Source organism: Astatotilapia calliptera, chromosome 1, assembly GCF_900246225.1.
Source record: "Astatotilapia calliptera chromosome 1, fAstCal1.2, whole genome shotgun sequence".
In the NCBI taxonomy this organism is placed as follows: Eukaryota; Metazoa; Chordata; class Actinopteri; order Cichliformes; family Cichlidae; genus Astatotilapia; species Astatotilapia calliptera.
Window position 1 is genome coordinate 23117838 of NC_039302.1, and position 23919 is coordinate 23141756.

The 23919-nt window shown below is 38.8% G+C and overlaps 1 protein-coding gene across 3 annotated transcripts in view; it reads right to left on the minus strand.

Moving 5' to 3' along the window:
- Positions 1-23919, minus strand: part of LOC113023905 (CUB and sushi domain-containing protein 1) — a 435654-nt gene that overhangs the window by 76365 nt on the left and 335370 nt on the right. For all 3 annotated transcript variants that reach the window (XM_026170386.1, XM_026170376.1, XM_026170368.1), the window contains 7 exons: positions 22899-23090; positions 16082-16208; positions 15693-15904; positions 13366-13557; positions 11279-11417; positions 4145-4332; positions 2490-2684 (listed from right to left, as the gene is read on the minus strand). In XM_026170386.1, coding sequence (XP_026026171.1) covers positions 2490-2684; positions 4145-4332; positions 11279-11417; positions 13366-13557; positions 15693-15904; positions 16082-16208; positions 22899-23090 — 1245 coding nt within the window. The remainder of the gene's footprint in view (positions 1-2489; positions 2685-4144; positions 4333-11278; positions 11418-13365; positions 13558-15692; positions 15905-16081; positions 16209-22898; positions 23091-23919) is intronic.

Genomic DNA, 23919 nt, shown 5'->3' on the forward strand with positions numbered 1-23919 from the left:
GTACAGCTTATTGCACCAGCATGCATCTGTTCTTATATAACTGTCATTAGCTTACAGCTTTAAGTGTTTAAGGTATGTGCTAACTAAAAATAAAGACAAGATGATAGTTTATTGAATTTAAATGAAATTTGCAGATTTGCAGATTTGCAGGTGAAGTTTAATAAACTCGGCCATCTGCTCCTTGCTATCTAAAATATAACAGGACACTGGAGTATATTCTCGAGCATCTCACACTTCTGATAATCAGTTGTCTGCTTGACGTTTATTCAGCTGTGTAAAAACTATAACTTTAATTTCAGCCAAACCGATTTACTCAGGAACAAATAAAATACTGAAAAAAGCCAAACAATAACATTTTTAAGTTATCTAAGTGACTTATATATATCATGTTTAACCTGAGTAGCAAAAGACGGCGGTGGGTTTGAAAACGATTTGCCGGGAGTCCAGTGTTCTCACCGGTTCTAGTGTGCCTTCATCCCCAGCTAGCTATCGAGCTGGTGGGTAACAGGTGTCTCCGAAAACGTCTGAGCGCTTTTGAAAATATGTGGTGTCTTGATAAACTGAGCAGATATTTGAGGTTTACACAGCTACATTCTCACCTGAAAATATGTTAAACGTTTATTTTGTGACCCAGAAAGAATAATAAGAGTAATATTAAAACTAAATAGCTTCGGGGTTTAACGGCAGCTGGCATCCTTGTACATGCAGTGCTGCCATCTTCTGTTTCAGTCCATTATTACACTGTTAAATCCTATTACTTATTCCTGCGTCTGTTGGGATCTTACAAAGCTTCAAACGACGCATCGACTATTAAATTAGTCGTCGACGATTTTGATAGTCGACGTAATCGTGACTAGTCTACTAATCGTGGCAGCCCTAGTTAACAATAATAAAGTTAAAAGGTAAAAGTAAAAGAAAACATATACACATGTATATGTGTATATATGTAAATACATGTGTATATGTATATGTGTATATACACATGTGTATATGTTGCACACTTTGTGTGTGTGCTTGTGTGTGTGTGTGTGTGTGTATAAGTAACTTAGTTACCAGATAGACTATTTTATTTTTTATTTTATTGATTAAATTATGGTCTTACTGTATAGTAAAACATTATCCTGTGTAACAATACCTGGGCAAAAGGTTGGGGTTGGTCTGCTAAATCTGCTAAGTGGCATTATTACCTTGAAATAAAGTCGATGAAGGAGAGGATGAAATAAAATGACTTGATAACCTCTTATTCTTGCTCTTTTTTTGGGTTTTTTTTGCTTTTCTCAAATACCTACTATGAGTGCAATTATCCCATTCTTATTCTCTCACACCCCTGAATGCCTGTGACTGTCTCCCAGACATTATTAAACAGAGCTTTCACAGGAGACTTTTCAAAGTAGGAATATGTGCTTTATGTCTATGTGCCCATAACCATTTTTAATTCTTATCTCCTTGCTCTGTGGCTTATCTGAATTTTTTACCCACATGGCATTAGTCAGATATGCCTCTCTCACATACACAAACCCATATACACCATGAATGGCACTCTGGCAGGTGTCGTTTCATTGCTTCTCTGAGCTGTCAATCACACAGACAGCTCAGTCCCCAATCCCTGACTGCTTTGATAACGCACACACACACACACACGCACACACACACACACACACACACACACACACACACACACACACACACACACACACGTAAAGACAACAACTACACTTAAATCCAGATCTGGGAATGGGAAGTGGGGGATTGGGGTTTTTTGAATGTGGTTGGTCCTGTAAATAAATAATGAAGCAATATAATCAGCTGCCAGTGTCCCTTGTCCCAAGGACAGACTTTCATTCCACCGTCTTTAACAAGGTTTCAGACTGCAAGCCTTATTCTGTTCTGTTCACAAACTAGTTCCCTTCCCCCTAAGCTCAGAAGATCTTCAGAGTACAATAAGTCCTAAAATCACAAGCTGCAATCCAATCCAAGACAGTGGTGTTAAAGTCCAGTCCTCCACAGAACAAAAGTTTCTCTGGAGAGGCAGTTAAAATATGTTAGCTAGTTGGCACTGAATAAAAAGCATGATTCAAACATTACAAAACAATGGAGTGAGTTGCCAAATATATATGGTGGAGTTGTCCAAATAAAGTCTATGATTTTGAAAGACTGGACCTATCATTCTTCAGGAAGGAAGCTCGATGGCTAAAGCGAGATATACAACCTACAGTGTTGCTACTAGATAGTGTATAACAATGACCAAGATTCATATGAAATTTAGATAATACAGAGAAAATCTTCATAAAGTTCATGTTATTTAAATAAACAGGGGAAAAATAGAGAGAGAGAGTGGAAAAGCAAGGTCCCAATTTGGAATCAAACAGAGAACACAGTGTGCAGTTTCACCTCTGAGTTACCAGATTTCTAATAAATATTCACTGTAACAATAATATTATGGTACAGCAATACGCACAAGGTTGTATTTCCTGATGCGTCACTCCTACCTTTACATGATGGCAGTGCCTTGTTCCACACTGGCTTTCCATCTGGACCCATGACACAGGTGATGGTATCTTCACCTGCTATTGTGTAGCCATGGTGACAGCTGTAGGAGACCTGAGATCCCAATTTATAGTCGTACCCTGTCCGACTGGCATTCATAACATTACCGGGATCAAAACAGGCTTCCCTTGGTTTTTCTGTTGAGAGGGAAAGTGTCTGTATGAGTAGAGTAGCCTAATAGTTTTTATTACAAAATAAAAATTGTATTTACTTTCTTAGATTTTTTTTGCAAACTTATAACAGTACAACAACCTGCGGTACAGAAAAGGCAGTGTAACAATGAGAATTATGATACTGTTAGGAAATACATTAATCAATTTTCTATTAGAATGTAAATAAAGTTTCAGAGCTGTACATTTCTACAATATGCATAAATCTTTATAGTCCAGCATTTCGAATTACAATATGTCCTCCCATATAAAAGGGCAAATAACCCCCAACAAAACAAAACAAAAAGAGCAAACAAGAAGAAGAATGAGATGGCGATAAAGTAGTAAAAGACAAATAGTGGTCAAACAGTGTCTTGGATCTTTATGACTTGGAGCTGGACCAGCTTGTTTGCGTTTCTGTGATCAGCCAATAAGAATGAGATATTATGCCTGAGAAAGGAAATGGGCAGGATGACAGAGAAGGGTGGAGGGCAAGATAGAAGTGAAACAGAGAGATCATTAAGGCTGGATTTTAATTAGAAAGATGGCAGATGAAAGGTAGTGAATAATGACAAAAGTACAGAAGTGTAAGGTAGTGTGATGAGACCAACAACAGAATAGGTGATGGTCTTTTTAAAAACTAGACATAAATAGGATAAAGGAATCAAGAAGAAAAGGGGATTTATAAAATTTGCCAGAGCAGATCTAGTCTCTACTCAGCTGAACAACTAAGTACTGTATTGACTATAAGCGTTAAATCACCCCTAGTCAAGCCAAACCAGGATAAGTCACAATCACTTGAAGTAAACAACTCATCGGCTGGCAAGGAGCACCGTGTTCGGCTGATAAACAAAAACAAAAAATAAAACAAACCACAAAAACTTCTCCTGTATGAAGGGATTAATAAGAATAGGCAGATTAAATTTGATCCAGTCTGCACACTAAACAATCCTGCATCGACTTTTTAATCATTACACCCAATGCAAGCACATTATCGTTTTTACATTCACCGTTTTGCATTTCAATGTGCAGAAACAGTCATAAAATACCTTTTATTTGCTAGAAACCTACATTGATTTGCCTTGTTCTTTTCAACCTCATTAGGCCTATACTGAGATGCTATTTTGAAAGTGAATGTTATTGATACGAGTTGTATTTACTATTTCTACTATTACACTCAAAACTATGCTCCTGCTGCTTGCACACTACTGTTACTAACACTATCCTGTATACCACTAATATGTATCACTTTTACTAAAATCAGTACTTCTACCATCACCACAACATTTCTTTTATTGCTGATAATTACGTAATAATTCAGTAATGGGATAGTTTCAAACAGTTGTAATCACTAAAGAATTAATCATAAGCTGTTTAAATCTATTTAATGTTGCCAAATGTAAAGTACACCTGGACATGTCAAGCCAAAAGTTTTTTGGTTTAATTACCTCTATATTCGATGGCGAATCCAGACATGCCCAGCGAGGCATCCGATCTGAATGCAAGGAAGAGACTGTTATCACTGCTCTCTATCCGCTCTGGGGCCTGGTTGCCTTGGAGACTTGCTAGTAGAGGCCCATTAGAGTCTTCACCCTCATAGATGTGCAGGAAGTCGTAACTTGGCTCCATGTTAAAACTGGGTATAAAAAAAAATAAAAAAATAAAAAAAAATCTTAGACCTAAAAAATACTTATTGGTAAGTTTGTTGGTAGTTTTCAAAGTGTCCAAACAATTAACACAGAACTGTACGTTCAGTTAGGTATGTGTGCCATTTAATTGCTGACAGTTTGAGCTATCTCCATTGTAATCGTCAACTCATCTCCTTGCTTTCTTTTTGAGATGTTTGATGTTTTATGGATATTTGTCACTCTGTTAAAACGAAGACAGAAATATTTGACCGAAAACGTAAATAACTTAAGACATTCAGAAAAATAGGAAACTGTTGCAACAGCAGTCTTATCATTAGGTTAGTCATCCTGTTGTCACACTTTGAAAGAGGACAACATGTACTGTAACATTTATGGTCGAAGCACGCGTATGTAGAGTTGGATGTCTCGAGACCGGTCTCGAAACCACTTTTAGGTGATCTTGGTCTTGTCTTGGTGCGTCTGTCCTCTCAGTAAGCGAGTGAGACAGTAGACAGCGGTGAGGAGGGCTGTGCGAGTGCATCGCAAAAACACATAAATATGCCTGTGACCCGTAAACGATGCAGCATCTGGCTGCAGTTTAAAGACTTTTTTGTCTCAGTCTCAGTCTTGGTCTTGTCTCGACTTTGTCTTGACTCGGTCTGCTTTGGTCTTGGTCTTGTCTTGGTCTCGATACCCTCTAGTCTTGGTATTGTCTTGGTCTTGGTTTAGGCGGTCTTGACTACAAGTCTACGTGTGTGTGTGTGTGTGTATAGTAGCTCGTTCTCTCACAGATGGATAGACTGTGAATCAGTTGGTTGGAAGTGTGTGTCTGTGTAAGAGTTTGTGTGTCCAGTCATAGCAAGGAAACATGAAGAGAAAGAGATGGAGAGAGACTGTTTGACATTAAGGGCAGCGATACTGCAAAAGTAGCAGAAAAGTACTTTTCTGTTTGACTTTTCAGCACTATAATGAGCTATAGAAAGATCATTAGATTTTTAAGTCTCACAAAACATATATAAACTTTTGTTTTGTGAGACTTAAAAATTTGACTTGGTGAGGAAAAAGAAAAGAAAATCACGGATGAACTATTTGACATACAGTGGCTTGCAAAAGGATTTGGCCCCCTTGAACCTTTCCACATTTTGTCACATTACAGCCACAAAAATGAATCTTATTGGAATTCCACGTGAAAGACCAATACAAAGTGGTGTACACGTGAGAAGTGGAACGAAAATCATACATGATTCCAAACATTTTTTACAAATAAATAACTGCAAAGTGGGGTGTGCGTAATTATTCAGTCCCCTTTGGTCTGAGTGCAGTCAGTTGCCCATAGACATTGCCTGATGAGTGCCAATGACTAAATAGAGTGCACCTGTGTGTAATCTAATGTCAGTACAAATACAGCTGCTCTGTGATGGACTCAGAGGTTGTCTAAGAGAATATTAGGAGCAACAACACCATGAAGTCCAAAGAACACACCAGACAAGTCAGGGATAAAGTTATTGAGAAATTTAAAGCAGGCTTAGGCTACAAAAAGATTTCCCAAGCCTTGAACATCTCACGGAGCACTGTTCAAGCGATCATTCAGAAATGGAAGGAGTATGGCACAACTGTAAACCTACCAAGACAAGGCCGTCCACTTAAACTCACAGGCCGAACAAGGAGAGCGCTGATCAGAAATGCAGCCAAGAGGCCCATGGTGACTCTGGACGAGCTGCAGAGATCTACAGCTCAGGTGGGGGAATCTGTCCATAAGACAACTATTAGTCGTGCACTGCACAAAGTTGGCCTTTATGGAAGAGTGGCAAGAAGAAAGCCATTGTTAACAGAAAACCATAAGAAGTCCCGTTTGCAGTTTGCCACAAGCCATGTGGGGGACACAGCAAACATGTGGAAGAAGGTGCTCTGGTCAAAAGAGACCAAAATTGAACTTTTTGGCCAAAATGCAAAACGCTATGTGTGGCGGAAAACTAACACTGCACATCACTCTGAACACACCATCCCCACTGTCAAATATGGTGGTGGCAGCATCATGCTCTGGGGGTGCTTCTCTTCAGCAGGGACAGGGAAGCTGGTCAGAGTTGATGGTAAGATGGATGGAGCCTAATAGAGGGCAATCTTGGAAGAAAACCTCTTGGAGTCTGCAAAAGACTTGAGACTGGGGCGGAGGTTCACCTTCCAGCAGGACAACGACCCTAAACATAAAGCCAGGGCAACAATGGGATGGTTTAAAACAAAACATATCCATGTGTTAGAATGGCCCCGTCAAAGTCCAGATCTAAATCCAATCGAGAATCTGTGGCAAGATCTGAAAACTGCTGTTCACAAACGCTGTCCATCTAATCTGACTGAACTGGAGCTTTTGCAAAGAAGAATGGGCAAGAATTTCAGTCTCTAGATGTGCAAAGCTGGTAGAGACAAACCCTAAAAGACTGGCAGCTGTAACTGTAGCAAAAGGTGGTTCTACAAAGTATTGACTCAGGGGGCTGAATAATTACGCACACCCCACTTTTCAGTTATTTATTTGTAAAAAATGTTTGGAATCATGTATGATTTTCGCTCCACTTCTCACGTGTACACCACTTTGTATTGGTCTTTCACGTGGAATTCCAATAAAATTGATTCATGTTTGTGGCTGTAATGTGACAAAATGTGGGAAAGTTCAAGGGGGCCGAATACTTTTGCAAGCCACTGTATTTCCCCTACTTTTTGAAGGCTAAAACAGGCGTCAAGTTTCCCACTGCAAAATTAGTTATTGAAAATACACATTAATAATGTGGTATGCAAAAATTACCAAAGTTAAAATGAGTGCAATGAATGTTTCAGTTTAAGGCCTGTTTTGTGTCTGGTATAAAATGAGATTAACTACACCCAGACCCCATTTGCACTGACGGAGCTTTAAATGGTCTTTACTAATACCTTTTGCATTAGTAATACACGTGGGTGTAAATGCTAAAGAAACTAAGTGTGATAAAACTAAAACTCGCTGAAAAGAAATGGCACAACATTATTACCCTACAAACCACAACAGTAAAACTAGAGTATATTAAGATCTGGATGAAAAATCAGGGAAAATGACATAAAATTGAGAGAGTAGACTGTTATGAAATGAATTACACATTTTAAAATATATTGTAATGACATGGAAATGAAATGAATACGGATGTGTTTTGTTTTAAAATGACTCCAAATAGCCTGTAAATTTAAAACATACATAAAATATAATTTTAGGTTATTTTACAAATGAAATAAGATTTCAGGCTGGTACCTTTTAAAACAGCTACAAAAGAAAGTTCACTTGGATGTGGACGCTCAGATAATGACATCTCAAAACTAGGTTTGTCTTGACTGGAGAAACACATTGTGATTAAATTCAAAGGCTGATCGGGAAGTCATTACTAACTGGGTCATTTTGTAGTCTATTCAAGCTAAGCTTAGAAATAACAGTTAAATTTAAACAAATCATGAAAAATATGATACACAACATTCAGAAAACAACCAATATCAATACAACTTAATTAGAAGTAAAATAAAACTGCCTCACTGTTACAACAGAAGGGAATTATCTCTCAAGCTTAAAAACATGAAGCAAAAATTGGGTCATTTTTTCTCCTTTGGCAATCTGGAGAAAGTCCGCTTTGCTTTTATCTCTTTTGCTACATTTGAAGCTCAAGTCTTCACTTTTGCTTTAGTCATAAGCCGCTAACCACTGTGACTTGTAAAATATTTACCACCGAGGCACAAGCAGAACTCGAAATGTAAATAAACACTGCCCTATTACCAAAAAACAAAACATTAAATGGTTGGAAATTCCTTTAATTCACACAGCAATTTCAAGGCAAGAATAGTATCTGTAATCTCACTGCATCAAGTTTAGTGTGTTTGTCTGAAAAAGATCATTCTAATTTCTTTTTGCATGCAGTCACAGTACTTTTCAATATAGATATAATACAAATAGATATATTTGTATAGTGATGTATTCAATGTTGCACTGATATATACATTAGATCATTAGATACTGTTAATTTAGAATACCTTGTTCCTATGTGTAGGACATTATCAAAATGGTCACAGTGATGAAACATAAAAGACTAAAAAGATTTAGGGTCAGATTTATTAACAATCCCAGCTATGTGAAATTTGGGACTGAAAAGCTTGCACGCAGGTAGGAATTATAGAAATGGCTAAGGTTCGACACGTGCAATTTATTGCAAATTGCACTGTATTTCACACGCAATAAAAGCATGTGTTATTATGATCGATAGTTGGCGCTAAAAGCCTCAATTTATTCGGGATGCCGGGAGAAAATGTCAGAATGAGCATGTAATTGGAAGCGTTGGATGCAAAAAGCTATGAACGTGGTGCCAAAATGTTGCATCTGTCTTGACATCTGTCTCTTTGCACAGTCTTCGCCCTGACATGTTAACAGTTCTTGTTTTTTGGCTTTGTTAGCTAAACTGAACTGAACTCAGCGTGACACACTGGAGTGAGGGAAGAGGAGAATCCCAATTCAAAAGGCCTACAAATACGTATTGGAAGCCAAATTAGCTTTTATAGTGAATGATGGGCAGTGTTTCAGCCTTTTAGTCCCATTTCTCCACAAAGATTCTTCAAAGATAAAAAAGTATCTGTAATTTTTTCCTTTCAGCAGAGAAACAAGCAGAGCAGCTTTTTTGGACTTCTACCTTGTTGTTATCAGGTCTCTTAAACACCACATTCAAACATCTGTCAAAATGAAGCAATCACTGGGATTTAGATTCAGACATATCTAATGACTGAATCTTACAATATCCAATTACGGGCTATGTGCACATTTATGCAAATGGAACATTAACAATTGCTTCATTGATATATGTATGGGTCAGAATTTGGCAGTAAATAACTGCATTCTTCTGAAAATCATACATGTCAAAAGTTACAGATTTCAGTTTTAGCTTTATTTTGTGGATTAGCTTGTAATAGATTAGACAAAGTTATCAGCGGAGTTAACAATAATATGTAACAGAAGACTATATCAAAAACATACTGATTCTCCACCAGCTGCCTCTTTTTAATTTGATGCCATTCTGCTTCCAGAAGGAAACATGTGCACAGTCCTAAACTTTAACTATTTTAGTTAACATATTATTCATCCCTTCATTGGGGATGCTCTTGGTAGAATGTAGATTAGTCAAAAACGATCTGTACACATCTTTGTACACTGTTTTGAAAACGCATTAGATGACAATGGAAAAAAAGGCTAGATATCTAAACTGTTATGGACTAGGTAATATGTTAGAAATGAATAGATGCTGCATCATTTTGTGGAAATGGAAATGATCGACCATCAAAGTGCTTAATTCAAAGACACCCCAAAATCTGAGTGAAAAAATGACCCGGCAAGCTAGTCCATTTTGCAGAGATTTCATTGCAGTAACTCAAAATGGTACTCAGTAGTTTGTATGGGCCGCACTTGCGCTTGTATGCATGCCTAACACCAGGTCATGCTCCTAATGGGTCGACACATAGTATCCATGGGCTCTCCTGCCAGATCTGGACCAGGGCATCACTGAGTTTCTGGAAAACATGAGGTCCAGTAGAAAATGTGGGGCCCTCAGCCATCCTCATGATGTCTTTTCAGATTGTTTGGTCATAGAAATTCACACCAGTGGCCTGCTGGAGGTTATTTTGTAATTCTCTGATAGTGCTTATACTGTTTGTAGTTGCACAAAGGAACAGATACCGGTCCTACCGATGGGTTAAGGACCCAACCCCATTCAGCTCTCATAGTGTAACTGCCTGTCTTCTGGAATTTCCTCCATGCTCTTGAGACTGTGCTTGGAGACAGCAAATCTTCCAGCAATGGCATGTACTGATGTGTTATCCTGGAGGAGTTGAACTACCTGTGCAACTTCTGTAGGGTCCAGTTATCGCCTCATGTTATCAGTAGTGACACTGGCCCTAGCCAGATGCAAACATTGTGAAAACTCTCATAGAAGATGAGGAGAGAAAAATAAAATAATTCCTGTTTTGGGGGCTGTCCAATATCCTGAGGTTTAACTGACTTTTTGCTATACTCTGATTAAAAAGTGATCCCTAAATTTGAGCAGTGTATATATATTAGTTCCGAATTTCCACTCCCATTAGTGGATTTTTACCATTTTTTTTTTATCTGTTAATTTGGTCCATTTGGTAAATCTGGGCCTTAGGCTGTTAAAAGGTTATGATTTCTAAAGAGATAATCTTACTACAAAAACAATGAATTTTACTGCAGAATGACTTTTTTTGACTCTGCGATGGCCACGGTTACAAGGAGTCGACACTAAAACTTCTATAAACATTCATTAAAATCTTTAAAATTAAAATGTTTAATGTTTTCTCACACAGTTGGACAAACACTTTAAACATTTATATCATCAGTGAAATCATCGGCCTGTCCTGATGTGTTATTACAGTTGCAGTCCCTGATCTTTCCTGTTGTAACATCCTAATATAATCTGTTAATAATTTTTCTAGCAAAAAAAGCTTAAATACTTACCAGAATGTGCCAATAAGACATGTCTTAGTGACTGTGAGAAATATCAGCATTTTCAGGCACAATAAATAGACACGATTCAAGATGGCTTTTGTTTCATGCAGAACACACATACATTACATATTATTGTGACACTTATAAAACCTTAATTAACACGAAGTTATCAGAAACTGTCAAAGTTGCTTTGTTTTCTATGTCAACACCTCTTAAACATTTCCCTTTAAGAAAATAGAGCAGGAACCACCCCTTTATCATTAGGGAAAACACATAAAATAATGTGTATATGCTTAATCTGCCTTAAAGTGGCAAAAACATAAATTTTCATCTACTGAGTCAGCTGCAATTGTTAGCTTAAGGTTCATAAACATACATGCTTGGGAAAAGGGAAGGTAAAAGGTTAGTCTTTCATTAATAGATACAATTAATAGGTAATCTACCTTTTGAAGATGAGGGCAATGACAAAGTCTGGGTTGACTCGGATTCTCCAGTCGCACTCTTTCCCAGGCGGGTAGGGCTGGGGGTAGTTGGGAGACAGAATTACCCCAGAAGGACCACTGACGTTACCGCCACATGTTGCTGAAGATGAGAGAGAACAGTGAGGGGGAAAAAGGGAGAAACATTATTGCATAGCATTGGGCTTGGGGTTATTTGGACTCAGAATAACCCCTGATTGACCTGTCATATAAAACCCACAGAAAGGCAGAGACAAAATGAGTTAGTTGGTAATGGCAAGTATAGCAGAAATTGGTGAGGACAGTGGGAAAAACCCCTAGTGGACAATATAACCTCCAAAGGTGGTTGCAGACAGCAGAAGAGAAAGAAAGAGAGAGAGAGAGAGAGACTGCGAGATTTAGTTGCAGAGTGTAGGGCTGGGGGTAGTTAAGAGAGAAAATTACCCCTAGCGATCTTTTATCCCACAAGAAGCCAGAGAGCAGGAAAAAGATATTGGCAAGAGAGACAGAAAGATGCATTCAAGCAGCAATTTGGTGATGTGAAGGAAGAGTTAGCAACACAGAGATGTGTCTTGGGGCTGGCAGGTGGGTGTGAATGGATTATCAACAGTGAAATAGAAGTAAACAAAGGCATTAACACTTGCAAATCACTCACAAGCAGAAGCACACTAACACACTAAGTCCATTGTGCATAGTCGTGTATAGTATGTTTCATCTTGGGAGCTTTTGAACACAGAGGACTCGCTACCTGAAGTGAAAGTGCAGGACAGGGAAGCACCCTCTAAGTAAAGCGAAAATGGAGCGAGATATGAGCCCAACATTTTATCTACATTCATGCAAACCTGAGGTCACTAGCAAAGAGTCAAAGGCAATATCAGGGACAAAGAATAATGTGTTTCACACACATGGTTACAAGGCAATCTCTGGTCTGTGTAACTCTGCTGGAGGACTTCTATACACTGGTGGCTGATAAGAAAAGCAAAAGGCAACAGAAAAGGAGACCGTAGCATCTAACAGTAAGCCAGCTGTCTGTGGTGTCTTGGTGCTAGCTGGGTGGCTGACGACACGAGCAACCTGCTACTTCAGGAGTTTTCAGTGACTTGTGAAATCTGTCCGTTCTGATCCTTGAATAATTGAAAATAATGTAGCTCAGGACCTTAAATGGTAATCTCTTTTGATTTCCACATCCATCTACTCTAACGTGACACACAATGTCACATGTGAGACAAAACTGAACTGGATGACGCAGTTTATCAACAAAATGAATGTGACACATTAAGGCCATGTAGTTTGGCACCTGAGCACTGTTAATTCAAAAAATATTGGCATGCAGCATTATAAGTACGTAGGCTGTCTGGTGAGAAAAGCTGCTGTATTAGTGATTGTATTATTGAAAAGCTCAATGAATTTAATTAATTAAAAACATAAGGCAGGTTTCAGGGCTTTAGGCCATGTTTGTCCTTTAGTGAAGAAGTCAAATGCTTAAGAAGAGCGTAAAGAGGAATACAAAGACATAAAAGCATGACAGTGCAAAGGAGCAAGTGCGCCGGACTTTCAACTGTTTAACGTGGGAACTCAATCAACATTATTTCCATCATTCGACAGTGCTACAGATCAAACCTCGGGATAAACATACCAAGGGTGTTCAGTGTCCAACCCAAATATAACCTTAGGTGGAGTCTACCATTGTGTAGTGTTCAAATGTACAAAACAAAACAACGAGCCACCACAAAAATGCTACTAGTGCCTTTATAATATCCATCCATCCATCCATCTTCTTCCGCTTTACCCGGGGCCGGGTTGCGGGGCCAGCAGCCTAAGCAGAGAAGCCCAGACCTCCCTCTCCCCAGCCACCTCCTCCAGTTTATCCGGGGGAACACCAAGGCGTTCCCAGGCCAGCCGAGAGATATAATCTCTAATCTAATCTAATCTAATAATATAATTCATCATATTCTGTTTTTTTAGTGTGCTATATGATATATATAAGCCCCCAAACAAAGTGTAATGTATCACGTGAATTAACTGAAGGTCCAGCTTGGCAGTAAGAGATCCACAAAGAGCTGTACACCTACCTACACATGTTGGAGGGTCAGGGTGCCAGTAGAATCTGTTATCCATTCGCACACATGTGATAGTATCTTTGCCCTGAAGCTGATACCCTGGGTCACACTGGAATGTCATACTGTCACCAGGTTCCTTACTGTCCCCGTATCGAGAACCATTGACAGGAATGCCGGGGTCGTTGCAGGTCGTGGCTGTTGTGGCTGGAGAGTGCAGAAAACAAAGGCAGACAAATATTGATGTACTAGGAGCACAGAGAACAAAAGGAACTGAGACAGATGCACTCAAACGTAACATTACTGCCAGTGTCGTACTGTCAGCAGCAGAAGCAAAAACAATACACACACGCATAGCAGAGTGAGTCCAAATGGAGCTTATTATTATGTTATCATGCTGACAGTGACTAATATAATTACTCTACTTATCAGAAGTAGTGATATCGGGAGACACATGTGGTCACACTGACCCCAACAAGTTAGGTAATTTTTGGCTCTGCCTTCGAGCTAAGCAGCGTGCTAAGTGGGGATAACTAGATTTAGATGAACTTACATTGCCCGTTACTGCACAATCAGCCCTAAGGTGCTCCAAATACTTTAAGCATTACATATCTACAAATAACATTTCTATTTATTTACTTTTAAGATAGAACAGATAAATACGATTTAAGACTTAAAAAACAAAAACCTATCTATAACGACTTTAATTTTCAGAGTTCATCTTAGTTTGGTGTTAAAATGGCACAAGCATACTTGAGCACACAATTCACTTTATGGGCTTTAAAAATTGACATTTTTTCTTTTTCCTATTTTATTTTAGCTGAAACTGAAAATGCTTTATAAGAGTAGCTGAACAGACGAGATTGAACAATGTAATTTTATATGTACAATTTTACATTAAAAATGTTATATATAACATTTCATAGGTATGGTCAACAGAAACAGAGCCAAATATAAAGGACCCTGACTCTGACATTTCATTTGGTAAAATAGCTTGGTTGCCTGTTGGTTAAGTACAACATAGTGCTTTGATCAGATTAATAATTGTCTAAAGAGTAAGAAAAAAATGATCTATGTTAAAAAAAATACAGCATAAATTGGATATTAAATATTGTCCCTTTCTGTTTTCTGAAATTCCAGCACTGTTTAGAGAAGGGATATCTATCCACCCTTTGGGACTGGACCCCTTAGGGGCTTAACATATAAATCTAAGGTGTTAAGTCAAGAAGTAAGGAGGAAAAAAACTTGGCCTTAAATAAATGCAAACGGTGGAGAATACCACCTCCTAAATCAATGTGGAGGTAAAAATATAAGGTCATTACCATAGTAATGGAATAATAGGGCTATAATTATGATGTTACCAAGGGCAAATATTTATTGTTTTCCACATGGAAAGAACGGGACGATGTGTAAGGATGGCGAGAAAGAAAAAGCGAGAAATATGTAGACATAAATTTGTATTACTTTAAATATTTGTAGAAAACCTGACAGTTATGCGTGTTGGACTTTTGTGTTTATACAAACCTGTATAAAGAACAGGTGTGTACGAATGGTCTCGTGAACAATCAGTTGACATTCTCGCCTAGTTGTTATGGTACTTTCTAAATCCTTCTTTCTCGGTGTGCCTCTGATCGGTTTTGGTGCCATAGTGGATCAAAAAGATTTAAATCTAAAAGGAGGATGCACAGACATTTTGGGGTCTACTGACTCAAATACCAAAGGGCATCTCTGCATCAAAATGGCACAACAACCATGCAGGTTGCCCTGGGACAAACGGCAGCAACAGCTTAGGTTCAGTGAGCTCATCTTAAAAAAAAAGGGGAAAAAAACCCCAAACACAAACAAAACAAAAACAGAAAAATCAATTCATTAACATTATCTACAAAATAATTAACAGAAAACACAAGACTACAGTTTCCCAAATAAATCTTTCATGCTCTAAAAATGAAATGAGACACCGTCTCTGGTGGGCTACTTCAGTACTTACTGAACATGGCTCCCAAGGTGAGATATTAAATGTCTCATTTGATTCTATGACTAAAGCTTTTTCAGAAATCCTGTTAAATTCCACATTAATGCCAGCTTAATTTTCTTATAGCAAAAATAGGGTTTATATGATTACCACAAAACTATATGGATGAGTGGTGAGTTTTAACGAAATTAATAGGTAATTTTGTAATTGGCTTTCCTTCATAAAGGGATCTGAGGGGTAAAGTAGGGCAGACCACCCGAATTACAGATTTAGTAGAATCGTGTTACATTTCTGAGCAGTTTCTCGTAACTCAAATGTTCTTCTTCTACCTCATGTTTAATGATATCAGTATAAAGAGAAAGCTACTTACTGGAGAACTGTATTGAGAATCCTTGCTTGCTGATGAAATAATCAGAATCAAACTGCAGCGTAAGTATGTTGAAAGTCGAGTGGATGTCTTCAGGTAACGCTGGCCCTGACCATTCTTTCAACAGGATCCCACCATCTGATGGTCCCGATGGGCCATCCCAAACTCTCAGAATATCGTGGCCAACCTCGGTGTCAAAGACAATAAAGTGCAGGCTGAGGAAACACAAAAATACAAGATTGTTTACTTTCACATCAACAGACTTATTTATTTATAAAAAAGCCAGTTTCTATTCTTCAATCCTTTTGTGAAGCATTACCATTAATGTAGAACAGGAAATACCCCAGATAACTGCAAGTCATTGCGACATTACTCACGTGCACTTAAATTACCTGATAGTTTTTCCTGTATCAGCCTCTATAGTCCAGGTACAGTGGAGGTTGTTGTCGTATGGAGCAGGATATCCTGGAGACAGAATCCGTCCAGACACCGCACCAGTTATGTGACCTCCACACTCAGCTACAAGGACAGGAAGCAAGAAGATGAGAGTGGAAAAAAGTGCATATTTGATGCCTTAATTTATGCAGCTTAAAGTGTCAGCAGCTGAAACACATCCATCCATTCACTAATGCATATTAACCAAGATATTTTAAAACACCATAGCAGACATTACTATGCATAATAAAAGAAAGCATAAAGGAACATTGGAGCAAGTACTGCATTTTATGATAACTTGTATAAAAAATAAAAAAAATTTGAATCCACATTTTTGCACAGATTTGACCTATTAGTGGCCATGTGATCCCAAACTTTTGATCAGCTGTAAAACAGCCTGTTTCAGTTTAAATTGCATGCTCAAAAAATGTTTTGTCTCACTCCCATTTCTTTTTGTTGTATGTTGAAGCTCTACTTGGGACCTTGTTAAGATCTAACCCCGCAAAATATGATTTTTTGCCATTTTCCAAGTGGTCTTAAACGTTTGATCGGGACTGTATTTGACTGGGTCTTCTTATCCTCGGGTTGGTTTGGAGAAGTAGGGTTTCCACCAGTTTTAGATCTGGCCCAACATTTTGGCCCACTGAAGACGATTTCTCTCTATAAAACCAGATCCTACATTAAACATTTTATGGTTGTCTTTGTATTAATGTTTCAATTTATCTCTATAAGATGTAGCTTCTGTTCTTCGCTGTAAATTGCACTGAGGTGTGAAGGTCAAGTTAAATGAGATTCAGTTAAGAACTGCTTGAATCGTTAAATCAACCTTGAATTATCCAAGCTTTTGGTATAGCGTTTCAAGGCTGGCAAATAACTTTGATGACTCTTTTCTGTTAAGGAGTTCAAGAAAAAAGTTTACAGCACAAGTGAGTTTTTTGTTAATTTTATATTGTTTTTTGTGGACAGAGAGGTTAAAAATAGTGAATATGGACAAATCAGGGGGCAAAGCTGGTAAGAGATTTAAACTCATCATGGTAGCACATAGCGCAAGAAGATGACTGCTGTTTAGGTATGTCTGTGTGTGTGTATGTACATCTGTGCATGTCTGTGTGTTTGTTTGTGTGAGTTAAACGTGCATCATTAACACAGCCCTACAATCTACAAAACCATGGCAACCTACTGTTGTTGCATTACCCTGGGCAGAAAGCACACAAATCAGAATTTCCATGTGAAGACAAACACAAAGGGTACTCCAAGAGACAATCACACACAAGGCCAGGAACATACTTGAAAACATTTCTACAGTTACGCAAGCACATCCAGACATGTGAACACACCCGCCAGCATCCACAGTACAACAACATAGTTGTTTCTGTCCCTGGTGAATGAAAGCAGGAAAAGAAAGGCAACTATTCTGTTGTGTTTTTATCACTCTTGCTGGCAGATAGGACTTACAACACAACTTGCAAAGTAAGCCTTGGCCAATTTTCAGAGAAGAAGTTTTAAAGATCAGGCCAACAGGTGTGGAGAATTTTGATGAGATATTTTCACACCGTTGCAAATTTAATTGCTGTTCTGGCTTTGACATATACTGATGAATGTACAGGCAGAGGGAAGGTAGTTAAAGTTTTTCCACTTTAAAAGAAAGATAAAGAGTATAGTTTTGCTTTACTTTACCTCTGCCTTTGACATTAATTATTGTCATGTAAATTTTGACGAGACTGTGTTGCCTCAGTGTAGACAGAGGACTGCAGGAGACTCAAATGTAAACATTTACTGTATTTACTTGGTACAGTATCAAGGGGAACCAGGGGAAGCACACATCCTTACAGGTCATACTATCACCACAACTCTGAGCTTGTCATCACACTGGGAGAATGTTTATACTTTAGACAAATATTCTGTTCATCCCTTTATTCAGATAAAGTACTTTGCAATATTTTGCCTGCAGCTCAGCTTTGTGACCTTAACATGGCAGCATACACAAATAAACAATATTTATATATGCCAGGGAAGGACTTCAAGGCCAATAGAATCCTGCATGCTGCTCTGGGCTTGACCCTTTGGGACCTTTCCAATAGAAAAGCAGAAATCTTATCTCAGTAACATAATTTGCAACGAAAAGACTATTTCTGTTGTTGAAAGTAAAATTATGTAGGACACAGAAAAAAGTAATGTGCCAAGCTATGGTGAGGCGTAACTCATAATAAATGGACACTGTACAAGAAAATACAAAAGATCTTTTTTTTGAAAAAAGATATAATTATCAAAACAGTTTTTTCCAATAACAATATGTATTGCTGTAATGAAACTGTTCCATGTAAAGATAATGTGTGAGTGAGTGCTGTAGTAATGAAAGTTTATACACATGTGTGAACTTAAAAGTAAAAAAATATGCAGGCATTTATTTAAATTTGATCTTTCATGTTTTTTACTTTTATAAAGTTGTATGTGAAGAGGTGGCTTGGTTATTGTGTTCATGTCTTGTGTTTTTATAAGTACATGCAAAATTGTAAATTTATATGTGTTGTATGAAAACCTGGATTTTACCAAAACTGAAATATTGTCGGAATAATTTTCCCCTCTCCTTGTCAGTTTGAACAAGGAGAGGGGAAAAATGGAAAAAAGATATTCTCAAAGTAGCAGACAACCACTCTTGGTATAGAAACAGCCTGAGGCAAACCTATCTCCTGATCTCCATGCTTATGCACATAGATATGGGAGTAAGCAAGACAGACAGTGGAGGAGACAGTCAGAGAGGCAGAAAGACAAACACTCCAACAGACAGACAAAGGATGAGCACGCAAAGGTAGCTACAGAGGTAGTTAGCCCAGGGCTCTGCCAGCAAGTATTCTCCCGGTTGCTGGCTTACCTGAAATAAGGCAGTGACAGAACAGCTGCAAAAATTTTACTGACTGCAGAGGCATTCAGGGTCACACACACACACTCTTCGTCATACACATCCATTCACACACATTGTTTTTAGTTGCCATTAGAAACCACAGCTGGGTATAACCCACATGACAGACTTCAGATGTACTGGCAGGTTACAAGACACATGGTTAAGCACTACAGTGGGGAATTCCAAATTAACATGTGCTCTGTGCCCACATCTACTCAGCAAGATGGAATACCTACAGGAACTGTGCTTTCATTTCCAAAATATGCAAAGCCACACAATATTTATGAACAAAATAGGAATTATGGACTTTAAAAAATTGCAAATTTCCTTTAGGGGGTTCAAAGCTAGCTACAAACAATACACGTAAACAAACCTTCCATGCTTCACTGGAGGTTGCTGAATGAAAATAAGGAATCAGAATGACCAGCTGTACTTGTTGTAGTTAAAATATGAAACAGCTTTTACACACTTAAAAGCAAGAGAGGGAAACAAGTTAAAAAGCACCTGAATCTCTTGGCATACTTTTCTCAGAACTAATTAAGAGGTGCTAAATGTCAACTAAAGGTACAGCTATCCTCTGATAGTTTATCTGCCTGAAAACGTTAAGAAATGCCCAAATATATTTTAAATGGGCCAAATACAGTTTAAAAACTATTTTTACTATCTGAAAAAACACTGTGTGCAGTCATGTGGTGGTCAGTCATTGCAAAACTGATATACTGTAACTGCTGTAACTGTCTGTTTGTGACATTTACATTGGAAATGGATGATGATTCTTTTATTTTTAAATCTGTGGTCAGCATTCTCAACTACTCAAGTAGTGTTGTTGGAGTTGGAGAGAAGTGCAGGAGGGCTGTCCTTTTTTAAAAGTTTCATTTATCTTCATTTCTGTCTTTTCTTATTATTTATGATTCTCTGTTGCAGATTGAGTCAGAAGGGTTGAAGAAGTGATTCCTATTAAGAGGACAGTTAACCCGGAGAGCAGCCAAATGGCTGGTAGGCTTTTAGCTAAGCTTTAGCTTCAGGCAAGTGGAAGCTAAATTGGCTAGTCATTCATATGTAAATTGGGTTGTTACCTGGGAATTCTGGAGGGAGGGGAGTGGGGGTGTGTGGATGAGGGGGTGGGGGAGCTGCTAAAAGCGGTGAGCTTCCTTTTGTTTCATCTTGATGCATTCTCAATCATCCAGGGAAACAAATCTCCAAAAGTCACCAACTTGGAGTGTTTCAGTTTGCCATCTTAGGGAGAAATCAACACACATGGGTGTATGTCCTTTGTTGCTGAGATTTATTGATAAAAACAGTACAAAAAATCAACCATTTGTACACATTTTTACAAATAATTATAAAAAGTGAGTGAGTACATTTCAACATTTTCAGCAATCACTCACAATCCTGGCACTGCCATGGTATCTGTAGTCTGCATTTACCACATGTGTATCTGTTGCAGTGAACACATCGCACAGTGGCATGATTGTTCTTGCAATTGTGTTTGACCTGACACATGGCTCTTTTTCCAGGGCTCGGTGTGGAGGGTTGTGTCAAAGGCAACTGTTCTTTTCTTGCCTTCTTCGCAGCTACATGAGAGTGAGCTAACTCCCTTGCAAGCTCCACCAGGAAGTCCACCCGTCTTTCCTTCGTCCCGGAGCATGCTTGATACAGCACATGTGCATTCAGTGCTGCCATGTCAATCATGTTATAAAACACGGCAACTGGCCAGCGCCGTGTTCCTCTGCGGACAGTGTACTCCCGAACCATCTGGTCCATCACATCCACGCCACACTTTGTTTTGTTGTAAAGGGTGACAGTGTTTGGCTTCCTTTTGGTAGTGTTATCAGTCTGAACCACGCCGTGCATGCTGCTAAGAATATAGACTGTCTTCTTCCGTTTGGCCGCATACGCCGTCAGCGTGGCAGCAGAGGTTGAAGGAATGGAGAGTTTAAATGTTAGTTGTAAACAGCTATATCATATAATAACTGCAGCTGTAGCTGTGATCAGACATCCCCCTGCAGGCCCTGAAGCTGAGCTCTGAGGTCCTCACAAACCTGCTGGAGCCAGCTTCCATCCTGGGGAGCACGTTTTTGTGTTTCAGCGCGGGGCGAGGCACAAAACCCAGATGGTCCAGATGGACCAGATGGTTCGGGAGTACACTGTCCGCAGAGGAACACGGCGCTGGCCAGTTGCCGTGTTTTATAACATGATTGACATGGCAGCACTGAATGCACATGTGCTGTATCAAGCATGCTCCGGGACGAAGGAAAGACGGGTGGACTTCCTGGTGGAGCTTGCAAGGGAGTTAGCTCACTCTCATGTAGCTGCGAAGAAGGCAAGAAAAGAACAGTTGCCTTTGACACAACCCTCCACACCGAGCCCTGGAAAAAGAGCCATGTGTCAGGTCAAACACAATTGCAAGAACAATCATGCCACTGTGCGATGTGTTCACTGCAACAGATACACATGTGGTAAATGCAGACTACAGATACCATGGCAGTGCCAGGATTGTGAGTGATTGCTGAAAATGTTGAAATGTACTCACTCACTTTTTATAATTATTTGTAAAAATGTGTACAAATGGTTGATTTTTTGTACTGTTTTTATCAATAAATCTCAGCAACAAAGGACCTACACCCATGTGTGTTGATTTCTCCCTAAGATGGCAAACTGAAAACACTCCAAGTTGGTGACTTTTGGAGATTTGTTTCCCTGGATGATTGAGAATGCATCAAGATGAAACAAAAGGAAGCTCACCGCTTTTAGCAGCTCCCCCACCCCCTCATCCACACACCCCCACTCCCCTCCCTCCAGAATTCCCAGGTAACAACCCAATTTACATATGAATGACTAGCCAATTTAGCTTCCACTTGCCTGAAGCTAAAGCTTAGCTAAAAGCCTACCAGCCATTTGGCTGGTGGCGGGTTTTAAAGGTAGAAAGGTAGAAGCCTGGGACTGCCAGTTTTAATCATGAATCATCAGTTTCATACGGGTGTGCAGTAAGTTTGTTTAACAACGAAAAACTTTTTTTGTTTTATATCTGAAATGATTGCTATCTAATTTGACTAAAATGAATTTTGAGCATGCAGACAAACAAACTTTGTCATTATACAACTTTAGAAAAACAGCATGCGGTCAAAATTAGGTTATATAGCAAGCAGTCTGTATAGTCGTGCATCGAAAAAAGAGTTATTGCAGCTCTTCTATGACATAATATCTCTGTTTGGTCGTATTTTACCATAATTTTATTCAAGAAGCAACAATTTCAGATGAATCAATATTGTTTCCTACATCACCTTCAGTCTCTTCTGATAGAATATTCTATTTGCTGTGCATGCTGAGAATAAAAGAGAAAGCTGAGGCTTCTGTCAAAGTCTCTGGCATAAAATGCTCTTCACACCTTCAGGGTACTAGGGAGTTGTCTGGCTTACATTATAAATTCATCACTTCAGAAATCACCCTTTATTTTTGCATCTTAACCACGCAATCCTTAAAACAGAGAGCACGATGCACTAAAATATCCTACCTGATGACAACCAGATGCCACAGTGCATGTAATCTCATGTGCACAGGCCGATGATCAGAAAGGCCAGTTTTTATGCAGAAATTGTATTAGAACCACTACATTTCCCACAGTGTTGAATCAGTCCCCCACACGCTCTTTTGAAAGTATTCATTTGTCTGTTGACTCAGTCACTTGTTCTCGCACACTGTCTTTTGAATCATCATGCTGCAACTCAGAAACAGACATGAGTAGCTTCTCCCTGCTATATCACTCACTGAATTGTATGAAAAAGAGAGTTGTCCAGAGGTTAATAATTCAGATCTTGTAGTTCTGAAATATTGATGCAGAAGGGAACCTACACATATGCTGGCATACTAACCGACACAGGAAGGAAGCGGCTTGTCCCAGACGCGTCTGTCACCACTGAGGCAGGTGAGTGTACTGCTCCCATGAAGACTGTATCCAGGGTTGCAGGAGTACAGGACAAAAGTGTTGGCATAATGACCGTCATCCTGGATCTTATAGCCATAACTAGGGACACCTGGTTCCTCACAGCGTACTAGGTCAAAACCTGGGTGGAGACAAACACACAGGCATAGTGATTAGGTCTTCCTGTCCATGCTGCAACACTACCTTTCACACAGGATGATTCTATTCTGGACAAAAGGACATAAGGTTATTGTATTCTTCTCCAGAATCTCACTACGTCCTACAGAATTTCAAGGTCTGAACACAATGTTAATACTTGTGACATAAAATTATAAAATTATGCTTCTTTCTGTGACATTCAAAAAAAAGAAAAGTTGGGATTCTCACTTTCTGAAAATATAATGAGAGTTGTAATGGTAATGGAAAGCATTGTCAGTTAAATTTATGCAGTGAAAATGTGGAGGGAAAAAAAGCATTAAATGATAATTTTACATCCCACATACACACAGAAAAAACAGAGTTTCTAACTTTCTAAGATACACAAGAATAGAAAAACTTCCTGCCATTAAGGCAGATGGTTAAACAAAGACACAAGAATGCAACCAACATATGCTTTTCCCCCCCTCAGGTCAGCTTATGATAGATATAGCATTCCCACTCAGATAGGGGTTGCTATAGGGACAATAAACAGTGAGCTGTAAAAAAGCTCTTTATTCAAGAAGATTCATCAGTTAGCAGCACAGATATTTAATTATCCAATAAAGTCAGCGATACTTAAATTTCTACATGGTAAATTTCAGCTTTTGTCAATGAAAGTTTAATGACATATTTGGCAGTGCGTTGCTAAATTGTTATGATGATCACTATGAGTCACTTGACTGTTGGGTGATGTTATTATATGTAAACCTGCTAAGTTTTTACTGCTTGCCAGATTCAGGGCATAAAATGAGAATCCACTCAATCTATACGTT